We start from the raw sequence: 22,233 nt of genomic DNA on the forward strand, positions 1-22,233 counted from the left end.
TCCCATTTTAGTGGTGCTGTGTGAAGGGAAAATGTGTGAAAGCACAATTGTGGCTGTAGTGACAATGACAGATTAGTTGCAGAATATTTCAGGTGGTAATATATGCAGATCTGCAGTCTGGCTGCTCCCAGGGGGTGTCACCCAGACATGACCCTCTGTGCTAGGACAGAGCATGTAGGATTCGGCTTAGTCATGTTCTCACACAATCTTTAAGGGAGCCTGCATAATTGGGGAGATTCCACTAGTGCTAGATATGCCCTTTCCAGGCTTGGGGGCCGATTGTCTCACCTACAGATTGATTGTGCCTTGTGTATTAAATTTCATGTGTCACAGGCCTCCATGGCCATTTGGGAAATAGCTATTTTAACCCCTTAATTTCTATTCTACAACGGTGGTCTATGCAGTGGTGATTATATAAGATGAAAAGAGGCATGTATGAGAAAAAAGATCAATGGTTTTAATAGCTACTGGGCTGCACGTCATTATAAGACCCCCAACCCCCCTACATTTAGTAAGATTTTTTTTCATAAGCAAATATTGAAACTGATTATCAGTCAGTGACCCACTGGGCTCCTAGCAATCACAGGGTCTGATTCCTCTATAGTTACATAAACAGTAGTAATGTTATTTTAAAAGTAATATTTTTAACAAGAGCTCATTAACTTAGCATTAACTCCCTGGCAGCGGTTCTTCAATAGTCTGTAACACTGCATTTGTTGTTTTTTTAACCTCTTTATCGAAAAAGAAAAACCATTCAGATTCCCATGAGATATAAAAACAATTAGTTAAGAGTCAGTTAAGAAAGAAAGTCAATTATTGGTATAATATTCATCTTTGTATAGAACTTGGCTTGTTAGTTTGTTTGAGACAAACTGAGACAAAATAGATGTAAAAAATAATATTAAGAAAAGAGAATTCAGAACATGCACATGACATATAACTAGAAATGAAAGTAAGGATGACACGGAAATTGCAAATCCTGATGGTGCTACACCTAAACTGAGCCCTGGTCATATTAGTGTTCAGTGGAAAAGAGTAGATTGAATCAGTGTTCTCTGTTGCCTGTCTCCAAATGCTCGCCAAGCCGACAACATTTTGTTGTAGGTTGCCATATTGCCTTTGTTTCTGGCTACCATCCTTTCCATCTCCGCTCTAGAGTCCATGTTGTTTAGTATTTGTTGTATGGTACAGTTTTTTCATGTTGGGTCCCATGATCTGGGAATAGTAACAATAGTGCTATCTGTGGTTTTTGAGGTATGTTGATTTCAATATCTCTGTTAATGACTTTGAAGACCTGTGTCCATAAGTTGTAGACCGCAGGGCTATCCAGTCACATATGAAGTAGAGTCCCTATGTGGCCACAACCTTGCTAGCACTGAGGTGAGGAAGTAATTACTGTATAAATACCACGTATAGATTCATGTATTATAGGACTGCATCTTGGTTGGTGCATCTTGTAGTCCCTGACAGTGTTTTAGCTGTGTCATGCCATTGTTCAGGGGTAACAGTTATTTGTAAGTCCATCTAAGCATGTAATAGTATTTCACATCATGTGTAACATTGAGATAGTCTACCTCTCATCATCCACCTATCTTTGCAGAGATATTCTATTGTGGTTTGCCGACACCGAATTTTGTAGTTTGTATTAATAGTTCTTAAGAAATGTGTGAGTCCTAGCTGGGTATATCTTTCCCTTTCAGGCAATGATAATTTTTCTTGTAATTCAACAAAAGTTCTGTATCTATTAATTCCTTGTATGTCTGAGATCAAATTTATGCCATTGTTAGTCCAGTTCTGCAAGGGTAAATCTTGAATTAACTTTGTGAGATTATCTAAAGGCATTCTTGGCAAGGGATATTGGCCAAAAACTGCATTTTTGTTTAGTTTGTCACAGAGAGTTATTACTGTCCGAGGTTTATTCTGTCTTGGCATCTACAACAGATGTGGTATAGTGATGTCAGTTAATTCTTAGTTTTCTAAATCTATTTTTTTACATTGATATGGACTTTGCATTTTGATTGCTGTGTCTCGTTTTGCAGCTCTATAGTAACACTGAATATTTGGCTGGCCCAAACCCCCATTGGATAATGGCTGCTGCAATTGTCTGTCTCTTACCTGCCCAGCTAAAGGCATTCATCTGTTTGTAGTATCCTAATATACTGGTAGGGAAGGTTGATTTGTATTGACCAAAATAAATATAGTATTTTTGGCAAGGCATTCATTTAGACAGAGACTATTCTGTCTAGCCAGTATATGTGGAGTGATTTCCATCTGACATAATCAGCTTGTAATGCTACATAGGTACAAAGCTGCATGGGTGTTTTTATAAGGCACCCTAGGGCCAGTGAATAGGGCAGCATGTTTTAGGGAGTGGCCCTCGGGTGCCTATATTTTTTTTATTAAAAAAATAATGCCCCCAGCCATAGGAAATCTGGCCACAGAGCTGGGGGGTAAGGGGCGTAGGGGGTCTCAGGCTTTGTAGAAGTGACATCACGCACACTGCACGCGCGCTTGGAATTCCCTCTGTACCTCCTTATGCAAGACTATAGTTGTTCTGAAAGTATGTGTGTATTAATGTTTACATAGTATATCTGGATTCTGTTTGTGCTTGTGACAAGTTGTTTAGTCTCTAAGGAGTTAGGTTGGTTTTTAGAAGTTGGATCTATATCTAATCCTATGGGGGCATGGTCTGACCAGTATTGTGTACCAATCAATGCTTTTGACACTAACAATGATGTTTGAGGGTCTGCCAATATAATGTTGATTCTAGAATACATATAGAATGATGTGGGGAATAGAGTACTGCATGTGGTTTTGTGTCAGTCTCTACTAGATTCACTTCCACTCCCTGTTGTGCTTTAGGCAAATTAGAGTAGCAATATATTAGTAGGAGGCTGAACAATGCTTGAAATATAATTTACTCATCACTACCTTATATTTGCCTCTAGTTATTTTGTGGTGGTTTAAAAATAAAGTGATAGCACTACAACAGCACCATCTTGTGGTCTTAAACATAATAGAAACCCTATAATCTCACAAACTGACAATCACTGATGTTGAGGGGATTTACATTTGCTCTTATTAGCAAAAGGTTATATTTACTAGTGCTTAATAGCCAATAACAAAATACAGGTGTCCTCCTAATGCACGATGATGCAGTATGCACTTTTGTGCAAAAACACACATTTTGAGGCCAGTACTCACAAGATGTGGCTGTGCACACAGAAACCTGTGTAAAACACTTAATTTAGTACTTGTATGGACCACACATTGCCAAATTAAAATGAGAGGGAATGTTCCCTGATATACACTCTGATGTTGGAGCGATATGCTGTACATTTTCCCATTTTAAAGGACATGGAAATTGCCTTTAATCCTTCTCCAGACATGCAACCATGTGCTGTTGGTTCACAAATATTACAGTTCTTGTCATGAGCAAACAATCAAATACAAGAAAAGACACTGCACAGACCACAGAGTTCATCTTTATTAAATATACAATTTCTTGGCACATATTTAAAATATATTTTTATATTATATAAACATACTTACTAAACGTGCTGCCACTGCAACACAACTGAACACTGGACAGAAAGCATATACTTTTGGCTTATTTCAGCAACAGAGTTGTCTACCATGCAGTGTAGTAGTGTACCCATGATGCAAAGACATATAATTTGCTATTTATTAAAGTGATTTGTGAGTGTGCCACTCCCCGAATCATTGTTCTTTCACTTTTGTAAGTGATCAAATTTACTGAATAAACCACTATAAGCAGCAATTGGTGAGCACATAGCTGTGCTATGAACCACCACCTATAGAACAGTAAAGGCAAGGCGTGCTCCCAATGTGCAATTCACACTGTGAAATTCAATGAGAACCCCACTACAAGTTAGAAGATATGATTTAACATTTATCAACACTTGGCAAATTTCCACCTGAGCAGTAACCTATAGCAACCAATCAGATGTTTGCTTTCATTGTCCTGGCAGCTGCAGCTTGCTAACAATTGCTAATTATTGATTGCTTGCTTTGGTTTACTGCCTAGTCCTTTTGTAATTGATACCCAAATGATTTGCTTGGCATGCAGGGAGAAACTATAATAGTAAATTTCAATACATCCTCATAGTTTACTGCAATTTTAACAAATACATCATAGGGTAAGGCCTTTCTTTGCTCCTTTTCTTTTGCTTCTGGTTTTTTTTTTTTTTTATTGTAATCAATTTTGCTTATTTGTTCCTTAATGGCAGACATCTTTTAACTCCTGGATAAAAAAAAAAAACAACTGGCAGTTTCAATGCTATTGTATTCAGCAGAGGTTTGGATAATGTATATTTATATGACTTGGCCCCAAAAGCCCTAACATTTGATAGTTAACTTTAATAATTAAAATATCAGTATTTTTTTAAAAGGCTGCAAACTTTTTAGTAGTGCAAACAGATTATGTATAAATACATATAATATGTTGTAATCTCTTGGGGTTACTGGTTTTTCTACACTTCCTCCACAGATGCACCAAAAAGATATTCCTTAAACGAACATTGGTAAGCGAGGTCCGTAGAACATGCAAGGTTTGTGTAATGTGTGCAGCAATATGTCCTGCACATGCATGAATACACTAGTGTTACTACACACATGGTTATGTGCCCAAACAATGCACTGTAAAAACTCTGCTGCTGCAAGAAGTTCTGTTTTGTTCTTAAAGGCAAAAAGCAATTACACGCATTTCAAGTGCAAAAGACTGCAAATTTCTCACTCATTGGCATAAAGCTGACGTAGCTTAAAAATCTAACAGAGCAAAACTGCTGTTAGTTTGGCTTGTGCTGTTCCAGGCTATCTCCCAGGTAACAAGTGCAGAATAAAACTATGTCACGGTCTCACTGGGAGGAAAGGAGTGATAGCAAGGTTTTCTATGTCGAAATGAATTTCATGTAGTAAACATTAGGTTAGAATGACATTTTTCTGATTTGGCATTTCTGTTAAAACAGTGGTGTCAGATAGTGTGTGTGGCACATTTAATTGACCTGTTAGCTTGGAGTGCTCCTTTGTAAGCCACTGATTAACTACTTCAGGATCATATGATGACCACCTTGAAATTTCACTGGAGACTTTGTTGCATTGTAATCTGTACTTACAAACTGGAGTGTCATACACTCTACATTTGAGCAGCATCGTGGTTGTTAAGGAGTTAATCTAAAACCTCACCTATTATCATTCTTTCTTTAGTAATTACTTTAGTAATTAGTAAATACTTTGGTGTCTTATTATAGAGGGCATGTTTTTCCACTCCGATTTGTTGGCGATGATTTAATTCCTGCTTTAATGGTGGTGATGCCCCACCAAAAGGGAAGAGGTTGAGGGTCAGTCCTTTCTCCTCATTCATCTACCTCTGGATATCAGACAGTCGCTGCAGCTTTTTCAGAAGGATCTGTGTTAAATCAAAGGTGGTGAAGCTTATTCCCACTGCCACCGGTCCTTTCACCCAGTTCATGCTAAGACCCTTGTAGAGACCACGGATAACACCTTCCTCTGCCACAATCTCCTGCATTGTGCCAATGATTGATCCATATGCATGTCCTGTCACTCCCGCAGTTTGCATTCGCCTCCTCACCACATCCAATGGGTATGAAGCGGACTGTCCAAACAGTCCTGCACAGGCCCCAAATAGCAATCGCTCAAAGGGGTATGGCTGTGTCCTGCCACTATGTTCTGCAAAAGGACAGGGATTTATTACAGTATTAAGCCTCAAAAGTTGTACTATTGTATAAAAATGGGAGCAATTGCATTAAAACGTTTTTTTTTTTTGCTGATTAGTACATTGCATTCGTCAATGCCTGCCTTCAAACCACAGGCACATTTCAAGCCCGCTAGGTATCTTAGTTCAAACATGATAGTTGTGCAGGAAGTGATAATACGGTCAGAGTGGCACTGAGGTTCTATAAATACTATGCCAGGTTTAAAAAGCTGCTGTGCCTCTAGAGCCCAGTAAAGTGACAATACAGTTGTTCTATGGAGGGCATCCAATACATTGAGACTTCTAAGTAGCAAACCCTCTGAACATGAAATTAGCACAGGTGACCATTATAGGTATATTAACATTTTAAGGATAGGTTTTGTTCTCCTTCTAATAAGATTGTCTTCAACTTACTTATGCTGACCCTAGCCCATTATACATTTCATTAAATAGTAATCGCTCTTTGGCTACACTTTCCTCAGATGCACCACCAAATTTCTCTGGCCTAATGTTTGCATGAATTCTTGAACTTGTTTTATGTTCTTCACAAAAGGATGTTCTTCTGATACCATTTTCACTGCCTGAATCCTTCATCTCTAAATGAACTTGAATTCTTTCTTCTAGTACATTTGGCTAACAGATATTGCTGAAAGTCACATATATATTGGTAAAAACACCACAATGCTGTGTTTGGTGGCAATATGTCTTTATTAACATATAATAAGCACGTTTTAGATGAAGAATATACATTCCCTTCCTATTTCCATAACGGTGTTATTCAGTAACAATGGACAGAAGCCTTCATGTTACAGTATGTACATTTGACTGAATCTAGTCAGCCTTCATCAAACCTCTTAAGGACAGTTTGTTCCTGTACAAATCTGTTTAGTTTGTCTGCATGATTCAGTACAATGTCATGCTAAAAGGTGATTTTCCATGTGAGTGCAGATGGCAGCAGTATTTTTGGCAGAACATTTCTGACACCTGGAACATTCACTTCCTGTTCATGCTATTACAAAATAGCAGTGAAAATCCTCTACAAAACTTGATAGACACACCCAATTATAAACTTGATAACAATACTTTTGGCATGAGACAAAAAAATGCCTCCCCTTTAAACAAAACAGGGACTGTTAGTCAATATATGAAACCTTGCCAACTACATTAACATCATGCCTGGTCTGGCCAGTCCTACGCTCATTTTCATATGATTATGTATGAATTCTATCACTTTATTACTTTTTCAGGGGACCAGAAAAAAATGGTGTAATATCTGTGAAAATGTAAAGTCAAGGAAACGTATTATGCATTATAAACAGCATCACGGAAAAATGTAATGTAAAATCTGGGTAAAATTGAGGTTTCACCATACATTTTATACAGAGATTAACTATTACATGCAACTTGCTTTCCAAGGTTAAAACTTCTACTGGAAAACAAGTTGCAGGTAACACAGTCCTTGTGAGAAATGTATAATGAAGCAGTAAAATTTTTAATGAATCAGATAAAAGTGAGTGTAGTTTTTTTTTTTTTTTGCTATTTACAGTGGAAATAGATTTCTAAAGGGGATTATTTACGCATCACAAATGTGTAAAAAAAAAGTTACAGCAATGGAAACGTCCAAAATTATTTTAGTTGTATTCTGACTGTCACAAAGATAATAAAATATGTTTTACTTGCCTAGACCTTCCTTTGCAGCACTTTATGTATTATTTATATTTCTTGCACCAAGGTGAGCTGAAGAAGGGAAAGCAGCTAATGTATGGCAATGGTAGTCCCATTAGACCAAAGCTTTTTAAAAAACTTTACAGTCTGATTTTAGGGGTTTACTCACCTGCATGTAGCTTTTTTAGCGTTTCATATGTGAAAAAGCTGATTCCTGCATATGGGATGACACCAAGCACTGTAGGTGTGAATCCTCTGTAAAGTGACTTAAGACCCTCCTCTCTTGACATTCGCATAAACACGTGAATGATATTACTATACCTTTTATGATAAAAATAGAAAGGATTGGAGAGTACAGTTAATTCCATTAAGTTAAGAGTTCTTCAACTCTGAACAAGAATAACTTCCCATTCAAAACCACAACACATATTTTAGTTATATGTTAGGAATAATCCTGTGAGAATTTAAAAATGGCAATTAATCGATTCACATTCTACCAATATGTATTAGTTTAACACCCCCCTCTTTTTCAGCCACCAGTACTTTCCTAGCAAGTGAAATTCACCATTATCAAGTCTCATCTTATACCCTAAAAATACTTTCAAAATGCAATAGCTGGTCTATACATACTTACCTGGTCTATTTATTTAGCAAATCATTTTTATAACATAATAGCATTCGTACGATAAGGGAGATACCTAGCGTCACTGTGAAATAGAAGCCACAGTTCATTAATCAATCCAAAGTTTAAAGAAGTGATGCAGAACAGAATTCAGACAGGGAAAAGATGCTAGTGACCATCATCCATTTCCAACCTGCACCTGACTTGGCTTGAGAGGTCTTATTATTTTCAGTACCTATAACCATACCTGACCCACCCACTATGGTAATGCCAGAGATGGGAGGGGAAACATTAACAAATAGGATGGATATGGGAGGTGCCATTAAGTGAACAACTTAAGTCCAACTTCTTTCAGAGCGGAAATTTTTCTGGCTTATGTGGTGGAGGGCCACTAATGGAGCCAGTGTTTAGCACTGCCAGTTTTACTGCTCACTGCAGTGATATCACCCATCGCTAATTCATTAAAAGGAGAAGGAAAGGATAATAAAGAGTTCATCTCAAGCTGCAGGCATACCTTCAGTTCTCTCAATAGTGCCCTTAAGTCTCCCCATATTTCTCCCGTTCAGATGATCAGAAGCCTCATAGGAAAAACAAACAGGAGGAACAGGAGAGAGGAGAGGGGAGAGAGGAGGGAGCTGCGTGTCTGGCACAGGAAAACAGAGACAACAAATCTTTTGCAGCATTTCTGTGAGTGCTTATGGCTGTATTTACTGATAAAGCTTACTTAGTTTTTACCTTTCCTTCTCCTTTAAAAAATTATTATATCATATATTAAGTCATATTAAGACATACCCTTAAATCCATATGCCTCCTCCTTCTTCCCAATGAATAGCACAGAAAGCCCCAGTACATTAAACACATTAGGGCAGAGTATGGCACACACAGGCAGCATAGAATAGGGCAGACACAGGTAGAGTAGAACAAGAGACAGGAAAAGATCAGGACCATGCAAGTAACTGATCAGGACTACTCTAAGACAAACCTGCTACATACAGCGACACAATGTTGGTGTAGTTCTATAGTGTGAACAACAATGTTTAGAAATTAAAGAACATGTCAAACCAGCATGCATGACAGCCTATTTTGTGGATTACCCAGAAACCAAAGAACAAGTACAAGCAGTTATACCCAAAGAGTTCTAACTCATCAGTCCAAAAGGAGGGACCTAAAAAAGATAAAGTGCCAAAGAAGTAGTCATGGGTCCCACAATTAAGACAGCAGTGTAGACCCTTAGGCCCATAAGCTTCTCTAATGCTACTCACTGTGTAAAAAAAATCATGCTTTACAATATTTTGGGTATAGGGAGGGGCTGTAGGGCACAGTACCAGCTATTCACACAATTTGACACATTCTAGGCATCCAGGTTCTAACTATGCTTATAAGGATGGGCTAAGTTTTGCAGGAAGATAAAACATACCTGCTTCAGAGTTTTCAATTATAACTTTAAACAATATTTCCTTCCAGGCAGTACAGGTATGGGATCAGTTATCTGGAAACCCATTATCCAGAAAGTTCCCAGATATGGAAAGCCAATCTCCCATAGACTCCATTAAAAGCAAATAATTCTAATGTTTTCCTTTTTCTCTGTAATTATAAAACAGTACCTTGCACTTGATCCCTACTAAGATATAATTAATCCTTATTGTAGGCAAAACAATACTATTAGAATTATTCAATATTAAGGAAAAATCCCTTATCCAGGAAACCCCAGGTCCCGAGCATTCTGCATAACAGGTCCTATACCTGTATATTGCCCTAGTATTGTGAAAGGTTAGCCATTACCTCATCTAATAAGTAACACTTAACTTGAACTTTGTTTTGTGCAGTGTAAAATGTACTTTTATTTAAAAAAAAACCCTATTTTTGAAACCCCAAATAAAGAAAAAGGTCAACTTGTCATCTTGCCACTAGAGGAGCTTTAGGGTGGATAAGCTGACTTTACATAAGACAGCTTCAAGAATGGGCTGGATGGCTTTTTACCAAGGGCCTCTTAGCACAAAGCTGATCCAGGAACTAGCCTGATTTTTTCAGCTACTTCTGGATCAGTGATCCCCAACCAGTAGCTTGTGAGCTACATGTTGCTCACCAACCCCTTTGATGCTGCTCCCAGTGGCCTCAAAGTTAGTGCCCATTTTTGCATTTCTGACTTGGAGGCATAAAGGCCAAAACAGAGCCTCTAGTAGTCTGCCAGTCCACATTGGGCTACTAATTTACCAATCTGATTCTTTATTGGTCAACTGCTGGGAAAGTTTTTGTGCTTGTATTGCTCCCCAGCTTTTTTTTCATTGAAATGCTGCTCACGGGTAAAAAAAAGTTGGGGATCCCTGCTCTGGATTAATCAGCAGTTAGGCAAGTGTCATTTTGACAAGAAGGTTGAACTCGATAGACATATGTCTTTTTTCAAACTAAATTACTATATTATTATTAGGTGTTTAGTCTTTTTATGGACAAGCTGTAAAGACAGAAAGATAGGCAAACAAACTGATGCATAATTAACTTACATTTCCTTTGGAGTAACTGCCATGCGTGCACGCACCAGATCCAAGGGATAGGTTATTATAGTAGCTGTTGTACCAGCTAAAGCTCCTGCAAGAAGTCGAGGAATGGGTGTCAAAGCACTGGTGGGACAAAGAAAAAGAAAAAAGTGCTTTGTTAAACAGCTACAGATCAATCGGTGAGAATGCACACAAACCACAGAGATATTTACTATTTATGTTGAAGATACACATATCTAGATTAAAGGGGCTTCATACACTTTTATATACACCTTTTTTCTCATGAACAAAGGCAACTTACTATCCTACAATTAGTTAGACGAGTTACTAGAGATAATAAACTACCGCCTCTCTTCACCAATTAGCGTCACCATTTGCACCAACTGGAAAGATTCTGATTAACCCAGACACATGATTTCTCAAGAGAAAGTCAGGGTACTAGATAGTTTAGTTCTTGACAAATGAAAAAAATGTTTGGGCACAATTTGGTCTGTATACATACCTTCCCTGGAAGCCATAATAACTGCCAAGCAGTTTCTTGTATTGTTCATGAGCACAAAACTGTATGGCTGCATAGGGAATCACACGCACCATTGTGGCAGAGTTACCTCTCCATAAACTTAGGAAACCTTCATTTAAATAAGTACGGTAAATTAGTCTGTAGGCTTCCTGTTAAAGGGAAAGTACAAAAGATAGTTTAGAACAAGGAAGCACTGAAATCTGGAGTCAAATCCTACACAAAAGATTTGGTCACATACCAAACAAAATCTGAAGCCTAATTTGCATATTTCATTTTTGAATCCAAAAAAATGAATCACCTTAAATATTGTTGTGTTGAAGTGTCAACTTAAGACTGGATTCAGTTGAGTCATACACTAATGATCCGATTAATTAAAATCCTGTAAAATTCTGGAATTCAACTGAATACTATGCTGGATTAAGTGTATCCCTAGTTACTTTAAAAATGACTGGACGTTATTGGACAGTGCAATGTAATAAACACTATGGAGTTATATGGAAGTATCAGTTATACAAGGGCAACGGTTTTCCCATGGGGTTCTATGAGACAGCCAGTTGAAATGAAACATTAAAATGAAAAATACAGATATATTTGAAATGCAGTCTCAGTATAGCAATGTTTGGGTATTAAATTGTACAGTGTGACAAGAAATATTTATTGTATATTATTTGATTGTATGTGGCATATTTAAAAATAGACCCAAATCACTTTTTGTCATTTTACTCAATCTTACCTTAGCAGAAAATCTGTTTGAAGACACTGAAAAAAGATGGATATGCAAAGACTGAGAATACAATATGCAGCATATGAAGACAATGCAAACAATTTTTACCAACAAAAAAAAATAAATTGTTCTTAATAAAAATATTACCCAAAGCTACTTGGACAGTGAAGTAAAATGGGATACCAAGCACATAATTTAAGAGTAAAATAAATATAAACTTGCTCCAAGTACTTCTGCAAGGTAACATTTATTTTCAAGGCTATTAAAGGAACAGTAACACCAAAAAATGAAAGAGCTTTAAAGTAATAAAAATATAATGCACTGTTGCCCTGCACTGATAAAACTGGTGTGTTTGCTACAGTAACACTACTATAATTTATATAATAAGCTGCTGTGTAGCCACGGGGGCAGCCATTCAAGCTGGAAAAAAGGAGAAAAGGCACAGGTTGGAAGATTTAAGCTATGAGGTTAGACTGTCGAGGTTGGGGTTGTTTTCTCTGGAAAAGAGGCGCTTGCGAGGGGACATGATTACTCTGTACAAGTACATTAGAGGGGATTATAGGCAGTTGGGGGATGTTCTTTTTTCCCATAAAAACAATCAGTGCACCAGAGGTCACCCCTATAGATTAGAGGAACAGAGCTTCCATTTGAAGCAGCGTAGGTGGTTTTTCACGGTGAGGGCAGTGAGGCTGTGGAATGCCCTTCCTAGTGATGTGGTAATGGCAGACTCTGTTAATGACTTTAAGAGGGGCCTGGATGAGTTTTTGAACAAGCAGAATATCCAAGGCTATTGTGATACTAATATCTACAGTTAGTATTACTGGTTGTATATATATAGTTTATGTATGTGAGTGTATAGATTGGTTAGTATAGGTTGTGTGCTGGGTTTACTCGGATGGGTTGAACTTGATGGACAATGGTCTTTTTTCAACCCTATGTAACTATGTAACATAGCAGATAACAGATAAAACACTATTGTATTCTACAGAACTTATCTGCTATGTGCTTGTGCCTTTTCTCCTTTGAATGGCTGCCTCCATGGCTACATAGCAGCTTATTTATATAAATTATAGTAGATTTATAGTAGACTTTTACCAGTGCAGGGCAGCAGCACATTATATTTTAGTTACTTTTATACACTTTCATTTTTTGGCGTTACTGTTCCTTTAAGCGGTTTTTAAATAAGGGTTTTGTAACAGCGCCACCTGCTACTCACTTTTCTAACTGTAAAGACAGGGAAACGTTAAGAAGAGAACGGATGTTGCTCTGTTTAGAAAAGAGTTCAGGAACCGCAGATGACAAGTAGCAAATATAAGGCCATTTATTACATTACCCCCTAGGTTTATAGAACATAACTTTAAACGCCATAACCTCTGAAGTCAATTAAGAAAGGTTAAGACTAAGTAATTAAGACAGGAGAAAAACCAGTATACATTAAGTGAAAGGTGAACTTATCCTTGCCATACAGGGCCAGCCCCAATAAGAACTTTTCACTGGGAGGTGTATTCATTTGTAAGTAATGTAATGCACTGCCTGTTCTATAAAATTTTAATGTCCTGCTGCGTCAGAACATTGCCACATAGTATGCTATTGCATGCTACAAAGTGCACTGAATAAACTGAAGGTTTAAACTCAGTGACATTTGGCTTTAGTACAACATTCTAGGTCTTAATTTGTTATTGAGCCTGTCTGGTTACAAAAAAGGTATGGGATCCATTATCTGGAAACCCGTTATCCAGAAAGTTCCGAATTACGGAAAGGCCATATCCCATAGACTCCATTATAACCAAATAATTCTAATTTTAAAAAATGATTTCCTTTTTCTCTGTAATAATAAAACTGAACCTTGTACTTGATCCCAACTAAGATGTTATTAATCCTTATTGAAGGCAAAACAAGCCTATTGGGTTTATTCAATATTTTAATGATTTTTAGTAGCCTTAAGTTATGGAGATTCAAATTACTGGAAGACCCCTGGTCAGGAAATTCCCACGCCCGAGCATTCTGGATAACGGGTCCCATACCTGTACTACATATACACAAAGGGTTGAGTACCTGCACTGAAGGTGCTAAAACCAATTAACATCTAATTTATCTGAAAGTTTTGGATTATGTTTAAATAAGTCACATGGCTCTTACTGTTAACATGTTAATATATACCTGTATTGTTGTTTTATGGACTATTTATACTGAACTACAAGGAAGCCATATTGGTTCTGTAATTCTTGTACTTCCTGCTTGTTAATGTTAACTTACCATTAATTAGCTGAGTTAGCTTAACTAAAGGTACTGAGCTCTGTATAAACAACCTTTTCCATTCACCCTTTGCAGTTTCTGTTTTGGCTTTCAGATAAGAAGTTTTCCATTATGCTGCAGGGTTTATCTGTGCGCTGGTAACCTAGTAACCAATCCTAAACTAGCTTCAATATCCCAGTATGCCCTTTATAACCCAAGTTATATAAAAAATATAGATTCTTGGTGATTAAAACAAAGCCCTATGTTCAACACAAGCCCTAATCACGGAACTTGTTAAACAATTGGGTATACTGCCCCTTTAAATAGTTTCTTTATTACCAGACAGGATTGATGATGCTGGTGCTATGTTTGTTTTTGCAGTCAAAGGATTTTGCCTTTGCATATGAATGTAAACAATTCAGAAGAGCATAGGGTTTTCCAAAGTAAACACTCAAAAGAGCACTGCAACTTGATGTTGGCACAGCAAAAAATGGATTTTCTTCTTACCTTGGAATATGATTTTGGTTCTGTCCAGTGGAGCAACAGCTGTTTTAGCTACAGCTCCAGCAAGAGCCCCAGACATCAGAGAGTTGAGGATACTTTTGTGATTTTTATGCCCCTTCAATAAAATAAAAACATTTAAATAAATTATTCATGCAGCACATCACAGAGGGCAATATGCACAAAAATTCGGAAATAACTGGTATGTAGACTACTACAGTTTTCTCTTACTTCGGACACCACAGGTGAGGGTAAGATAGCATGGGTGCCATTCTTGTTCAGACCCACTTGACTTTCCTTAATACCATTCTCCATACCACACTTCTTCACCCAACTGAGGTAAAAAGTTTACACCTAACAAAACAAAAATACAAAATTTTAAAGAGAAAAGAGTATAAACATAGAAGGTACATCACGAGTGTCATATAGTGTTTACTCATATCATTTTATAGCCCTGGGCTAAATGGAAGGAACCTAAACCACAGTCCTATTCCGTAGTTGTTTGGCAGCAACAGTGATTTATTTTTACTAGTGTCAAATATCATGGTTCGCACATGGTTACAAAGATCAGAACTACAATGTAGCTATTAGGTTAGGGTTTAAAAGTAAATAGTAGTGCAGTGTGTGATTTAATTCCAGCATTTATAAAAAAAAAAATTCTCACTAAATACCAAGTTTAATAAATGATATTTAACCTTGTTTTTCTTTGCCAATTTCTGAGGTGCAATTTGAACCTCTGTGATAAATATTTTAAGTGGACTTTAACATCTTAAAATAGCAAGTGAACAAGGAGTTGTAGCACTTCCTCACTTGTCACCGTGTCCCAAAGAAGTTAATCACACAGCCTTAGGAGTTATTTTTGCAGCCTTACCCTTGCAACAATAAATGTAATAAGTATGTTTAATATTTTCTGTAACAAATAATTAAACAATAATGCTATAAAGCATGGGCCATGAGAGAATATTAAACAATAAAGCATATAACCCCTTGGTAAAAAAGTACTGCTACTAAAGTGAAAAGACAATAATGCTAGAGACCCATTTATCAACATTCTCATTTACATGGTTTTAGAAGTTTTTAAAACCATAAAAAAACTGATTTTCTCTAAAACCACAAATGCCTAATGATTTATTAAAATGACTTTAAAAAAAAAAAAATTGCAAAAAACCTCAATTTTTTTTTATTGTTGTTACACAAATGAAAGCGTTGAAAAACCCCTAAAACCACCAAGCAAAGAAAGATTAGCCAACTGAAAAAAGTTGCCTAATCTTGACACCTGATTTGCCACCTGCCATTGATGACTTCGACATGACCTCAACAGCTTTTAGATGGCGTATTTTTACTTTCGCACTATGAGCAGTTTTGATGCATAATAAATGGCAAGAAAATTGTTTTATTTGTTTTTTCCTATTGTACCTACAATATTTGCACTTGCTTTCTTTTCTACTGAGCTTTGACATAAGTCTATGGACCAGTTTCTATAAAGAGTCCAATAGTTTTGGGAAGGTCAATATTCAACCCGCACCTGACCCTTACCTGCTTACCAACACTTACCCAAATTCTATTTTTTAATCCACACCCAAACCAACGCACTTCTACAACAGCTTAAACAGCTTTGCATTTAGGAATAATGTTTGCACCTCCATCAGTGTTACTTGGACTAAATAACATATACCCTCTGCCGTTCATATGGCAGAACAGACAGCTCAGTCCTACCAAGGAACCCATGCTACAAAGACGTGGTAAGCAGTTCCATATCCACAACTACAAGCCACGTCAGGAGGCTGTATGCTATTATGGCAAGACAAGGTCAAATGTATGTGCTCCTAATTGCAGTGGTGTAACTAGGGAAAATTGTGAAGCTGCACCCCCCTCCATCCAACAAAATAGATCCAAGTTACAGAATGTAGTTGTGATTTGTAAAAGAAGGACTGACCTACAGAAAAACTCACCGAGTAACAAGATTTCCTTCTGTTTTTTTGTGACTGTGATTAATCATAAAACTAAATCACTGTTCTGGTAGTAAATGATTAGGCCATGTAATGTAAGAATTTCTGATTCAGTAATTTTTCTTATTTACATAGTGGTGTTGCAATATATATGTATTTCTTTGTCTAAAAATGTGTAAACTACCCTTATCTTATAGGAAGCTCTTTGTTGACTAATGTAAATACTATAACATATCGCAAGGTTAACATTTAACAAACTCCAGTGAGTCAGGTTAAAAAGAAATAAAGGTTTATAAGATTATAAACATTGTTTATAGAGTAAACAATTATAACCAATACTTTATATAACAAAGCTATAACTTTAATTAAAATAAAAACATACTGGCCTGTAGCCTAACATTTTAAAGTAATACTGGTATGTCCCTGTCAATGATGAACACTGTGCAGGTATGATGTAAAGGGGAGCAGAAACAGAAAAACGTTTTTGTTTTTTAAACAATAAAAGGGTAAAGGTGGCCATACACGCACCGATATTATCGTACGAAACCTCGTTTCGTACGATAATCGGTGCGTGTATGGCATGTCAGCGAGCCGACCGATATCGCAGGAAGCTGCTGATATCGGTCGACTCGCCGATCGGCCAGGTTAGAAAATTTTGATCGGGCGCCATAGAAGGCGCCTGACCAAAATTCTCCCTTCAGAGCTGAATCGGCAGAAGGAGGTAGAAATCCTATTGTTTCTACCTCCTTACCTGCCGATTCAGCCCTGAATGGTGTGTGGCGGATCTGACGATGTTTCGTGCGACCGACGGTCGTACGAAACATCGTGAGATCGCCACGTGTATGGCCAGCTTTACTCTAAGAAACTTCCTAATACAGGTATGGGATCTGTCCCAAATTACGGAAAGGCCATCTCCCATAGAATCCATTTTAAACAAATATTTAGAATTTTTAGAAATTATTTCCTTTTTCTCTGTGATAATACAACAGTATCCAACAAGTTGATCCAAACCAGGATATAATTAAGCCTTACTGGAGGCTAAACAATGCTATTGGGTTTATTTAATGTTTAAATTATTTTTTTTTAGCAAACTTAGGCTGATGCCACACGTGGCGTTTTTACTCTGCGTTTTTTCTCAGCCTAAAAACGCTGCACAAGCCACACAGCCCCTGACTATGGCGTTTTTCAGCCTAGTACTAGTGACGTAGCAAATCCCATTTCCATGGTGCTAATAGTGCGAAATAGCAAAAAACGCCATGTATTTCCGCTAGGTCTGGCAGCTGCCTTTGTGCATACATAGGAATAGCTTGCTTTGCAAATACTGGCGTATTTCGGCCTACGCTTGAAAAATCCGTGCTAAGGCGTTTTCTAGCGTATTTACGCTTTGTGTGGTTTGCTTCGAGTCTTTTCAAGTTATTTCTATGGATGATGATATTGTGCGTTTTTCAGCCACTGAGAAAATTAGAAAATATGCAGCGTAAAAACGCCTCAGCCTTAAAGCATGGGGATCCAAATTACATAAAGACCCCTTATCCGGAAGACCCCAGGTCCTGAGCATTCTGGATAACAGATCCCATACCTGTACAGGTATTCATGAATCAGGGGTGTAAAATGGGTTTGTTAAATGTAACTGCAATTGAAAACAGTGTCTGTCTGCCAGCTGCCTGATTCAGACCTGAAAGTCAGAAAACAGAAATAATGCCAAACGGGGCAGATCCCCGCACAGGCCAAGAATCCACCCCTACACTCCTAAAAGCTGCATGATGTGCCTGTACCTGGTGCCATTGAGTCAGTCATTGAGTCAGTCATAAAAGATTTGGCCAAATGACGAACTGAATCCTTGCATATGCAAATTAGTCTACTGAAGTTAAATAGAAGTCACGTGATTTTACGGATTCGGATTTGGTTTGGCCAGGCACTTGGATTCTGCCAGATCTAAATCCTGATAAAAAAAAGGCAGAAACCTGAACCGAATCCTGGATTTGGTGCATCCCTAATTGAAAGCAATATCTGTCTGTCCCTTGCACTGCTAGTTCTGACTAAAGATACCAATATATCCAAACCAATTGCCCACAACCTTAATTTCCTGTGATTAAGAAACACGTAAAGAATCATGTGTACCATGAAATGTTGGAATTGTACTGGAGGACAGCAGGTTATTACATGATTTTGAATCGAAAAATATATATAGGGGGAGCACGAGACAAAATGCTAAATTGCTGCAAAAAAGTGCTTTTATTTTTATGCCATACATGACATGTTTCGGGCTCCTTTTGTGCCCTTATCAAGTGTGGCATGAAAGGGGCCCGAAACATGTTGTGTATGGCATAAAAATAAAAGCACTTTTTTTGCAGCAATTTTGCATTTTGTCTCGTGCTCCCCCTATATATATTTTCGACTGGACTGAGAGTGCAGCTCTATTGCTGGGGGTTTGATGCATGGAAGGTCTGGAAGGCTGGGCGCAGAGGACCTATCTAGTCGATTACATGATTTCAGTATATGAAGTCAGAACCAGCAGTGCAGAGAACAGCAAGGAACAGACATATTGTACACATGCACAGCAGAGGAAAAAGCTCAATTTAGAAGAAAAAAAGCTGAATTGGATACCTTGCCTGGGACCAAAACCTGCCAATAAGCACAAATTCACATTTTACTAAGAAGGCTTAATGAGCCTTTAAAACCATTGTGAGCATTCCAAATACACTGTTTACCAGTGCCCCACCCTGTCCTTTTCAGGCAGCCAGAAAAAAAGACGTCAGAAGTGAAAAGAAGGCTTGAAAGATGCCCATCAGCAACCAATGAGCTCTGTCCTTTTCCAGCTAAAATCAGCTGTCCCTCAAATGATTATGAAAATGAATAGCACTATGATAATCAATAAGGCCTTTTTAATTATAAGTCATTGCTAAAGTTTAGTTGTGAAAGTAGACCTAATTCATGCAATACCTACATGCATTTTAATTAACGTATTAGGCAGTGATCCCCAACCAGTGGCTCCTGAGCAACATGTTGCTCCCCAACCCCTTTGATGTTGCTGCCAGTGGCCTCAAAGTTGGTGCCCATTTTTTAATTTCTTATTTGGAGGCATGTTTCGGAGGCATAAAGGCCCTCTGTACTGCTAAACAGTACCTCTAGTAGTCTGCCAGTCCACATTGGGCTACTAATTGACCAATCTAAGTCCTTATTGGTCACCTACTTGGAAAGATTTTGTGCTTGTGTTACTCCCCACCCTTTTTTCATTGAAATGTTGCTCACAGGTAAAAAAAAAGGTTGGGGATCCCTGGTATTAAGTGTGACGTGCAACTGGCTAAACATCTACTCTGTTTTGCAGAAAATCTTTAGCCTATAACAGCAACTGGAAAGCACACATCTGATGCACTGATATTACTGTACTTTGCCTTGGTCATTCTTTTATCAGATATCATTTATAATAATATCACAGCCCTATGAACAGATGACACAGGAAATTGAAATATATTATATTTGTACACAGAATTACCTTCCAGTCTATGTTTTTTATAAAAGAAGCGTTACAGGTTATATTGCATTTACAGCCTAATTGATCTCCACATTTCTATTAAATGGAGCTGCCATACCGCTAGTACTATACCGTGTTGTATAATTCCTATAATCCGCCAAGGATGTATTATTCTTGCACTGATATTTAGTGTCACTGAAGAAGAAGATTTTGCTTTCTCTGGCAGAGCAAAATCTAATCCATACAAACAAAAAGTGACTCTGAAGACAAATTATTCTTACCATGAAAAAGTAATGCCCAGCTTGGCAGTTATCCAAAATTGCAATACATTCATGAAGGTACAGACCCCTACACAGGAAATGCTATTCCCCATTGCATAGTACCCACAAATTTGCACAGGCAGGAAAATGTCAACTGGCAAGTCCCCACAGAGAGAGCACATATACACGGGCAATCTTAACTCAATTGGCTGAAACCGAGTTCTGCCAATTCTAACAGCAGCAGGGCTGGTTGCTTTACATGAGGTAGATAACATTCCTTCACCTAAGGCAGCTGTCAAGAGAGAAAGCCTTGTATACAAAATGCGTGTGCATAATTCTAAGCAGTTGTCAGAAGCAAACTCGGAGACAGAAGACATAGTCACTAACACTTCCTCAGAAAATGACTGTTCTTAGTTAGAGAGCAGAAGGTGACACACTCACCTCTGCTTGCTGGCCCCGTTACCCGCTCCACACTGCCTTTACTCCAGGCCACCGTACGCCTGAACACATTCCCTCCCACAAAGCACCCTGCCTAGCGTTGCTTGGCAGCTCGCCATCATGTATTGGTTGGTATTTGATGAGTGACTTTTACTTTATCCAACCAGAAACGACAATGCGTTGGCGTGGCCCCTGCTAGCCTAGGGCTGGAATGTTCTCGCTGACTGACATTGACAAGGGCCAGCCAAAGAAAAGAGGCGGATCACGCTGTCCCATGTGGCTGCCTGGCTGTTTTGAGGGGGTTGGGTGGAAAGTGGTGTCGGTAACAGGGGGAAAGGTAACAGGTGGGGGAAGGACAGCAGTTTCTGTAACCTTATGTACGACTGCGCACAGTTTGTAATTACACCGCTGGTCTTTCACCAATCTGATTTGTTAGGACGTTATCAGTTTTAAATACTGCAAATAAAAACACTGACGTTTTCAATGCTCACCAAATAGTGGGAGACAATTAGTTATAACTTTTGGAAGTGCAGATGGCATTCGGTTCTCATCCACCTCTAAGTGAAACTTAAAGACCCTGTCGGTCATACATATCGTTTACAGCTTGAAATGGATCAATTCACAAGCATGCTGAAGACTGCATTGCTTTCTGGAAAGTCTTGTTGGGTAAATAACTTCAGGGATATGAAGGGGTCACTGTAAGACACTTGCTTCCAGACCGTGTGTTGGTTTCACCTCAAGGAGATATATATTTATGTTGAAGGCACTGCCATAATTGCAGCCACAATTGTGGTTACCTAGGGGCACATTTACTAATTCACGAACTGGGCGAATGCGTTTTTTTCGTAATGATCAGTATTTTGCAATTTTTCGGAAAATTGTCGCGACTTTTTCGTAGCCGTTACGACTGTTTCGCAAAATGTTGCGACTTTTTCGTAGCGTTACGACTTGCACGAAAGTTCACAACTTTTTTGCAGCTTTCGCGCTGAGTACGATAGATTCGGATTCATTCAAGCTTCAGTATCGTGACTTTCCTTGGGCCAGGTTGGAGCTGCAGGGTGCCATTGAGTCCTATGGGAGGCTTCCAAAATCATGCTAAGTCTGAAAGTTTTGCCCGCAGTTTACGAGCGCTCGATACGAAAAAGTCGCGTCAAGATACGAGCATATCGTAACGGCTACGAAAAAGTCACGACTTTTCGCGCAAGTCGTAATGGTTACAAAAAAGTCGCGACAATTTACGAAAAGTCGTAACGGTGACGAAAAAATCGAAAAAAATACGAAAAAGTCGCAAAATGTTCGTTTTACAATCGGAATTTTTCCAATTCGGATTCTAATTCGTGTCTTAGTAAATCAGCCCCAAACTGTCTATTAGTACACATACATAGAGGTGGGCTATATCGGGTAGCAAGCTGCTTTAAAAAAAAATAATCCGATCGTTTGGCCCTGGGGCTTCTATCGGGCCGTGTATGGGGGCCTTTACTCGTGAGTCACAGCCAAATGTAAAAAGACTTGGAGAGCAACACAAGCATCATAAAAGTTCATGAAAGTGCCAGATAAGGGCTAAGATTGGCTATTAGGCAGCCTCTATGCACACTATCAGCTTACAGGAGGCTTT

General features: G+C 38.3%; 1 protein-coding gene across 2 annotated transcripts; it reads right to left on the reverse strand.

The window, feature by feature from the left end:
- Window positions 1-3,465: 3,465 nt before the first annotated feature.
- Window positions 3,466-20,726, reverse strand: slc25a42 (solute carrier family 25 member 42). Of its 2 annotated transcripts, XM_012965828.3 has the most exons (8): window positions 20,622-20,726; window positions 14,728-14,850; window positions 14,503-14,614; window positions 11,770-11,795; window positions 11,019-11,185; window positions 10,523-10,639; window positions 7,569-7,720; window positions 3,466-5,709 (listed from the first exon to the last, which is right to left on the reverse strand). In XM_012965828.3, exons 2-8 carry the CDS (start codon window positions 14,809-14,811, stop codon window positions 5,384-5,386), a joined length of 984 nt encoding a protein of 327 aa, XP_012821282.1. In that variant the 5' UTR covers window positions 14,812-14,850; window positions 20,622-20,726; the 3' UTR covers window positions 3,466-5,383. The 2 variants fall into 2 exon arrangements, with proteins under 2 accessions (XP_012821282.1, NP_001072712.1); NM_001079244.1 differs by lacking the exon at window positions 20,622-20,726 and having other exon boundaries at window positions 4,210-5,709; window positions 14,728-14,835.
- Window positions 20,727-22,233: the final 1,507 nt, after the last annotated feature.

The sequence above is a fragment of the Xenopus tropicalis genome, chromosome 1 (genome assembly GCF_000004195.4).
Source record: "Xenopus tropicalis strain Nigerian chromosome 1, UCB_Xtro_10.0, whole genome shotgun sequence".
Taxonomy (NCBI): Eukaryota; Metazoa; Chordata; class Amphibia; order Anura; family Pipidae; genus Xenopus; species Xenopus tropicalis.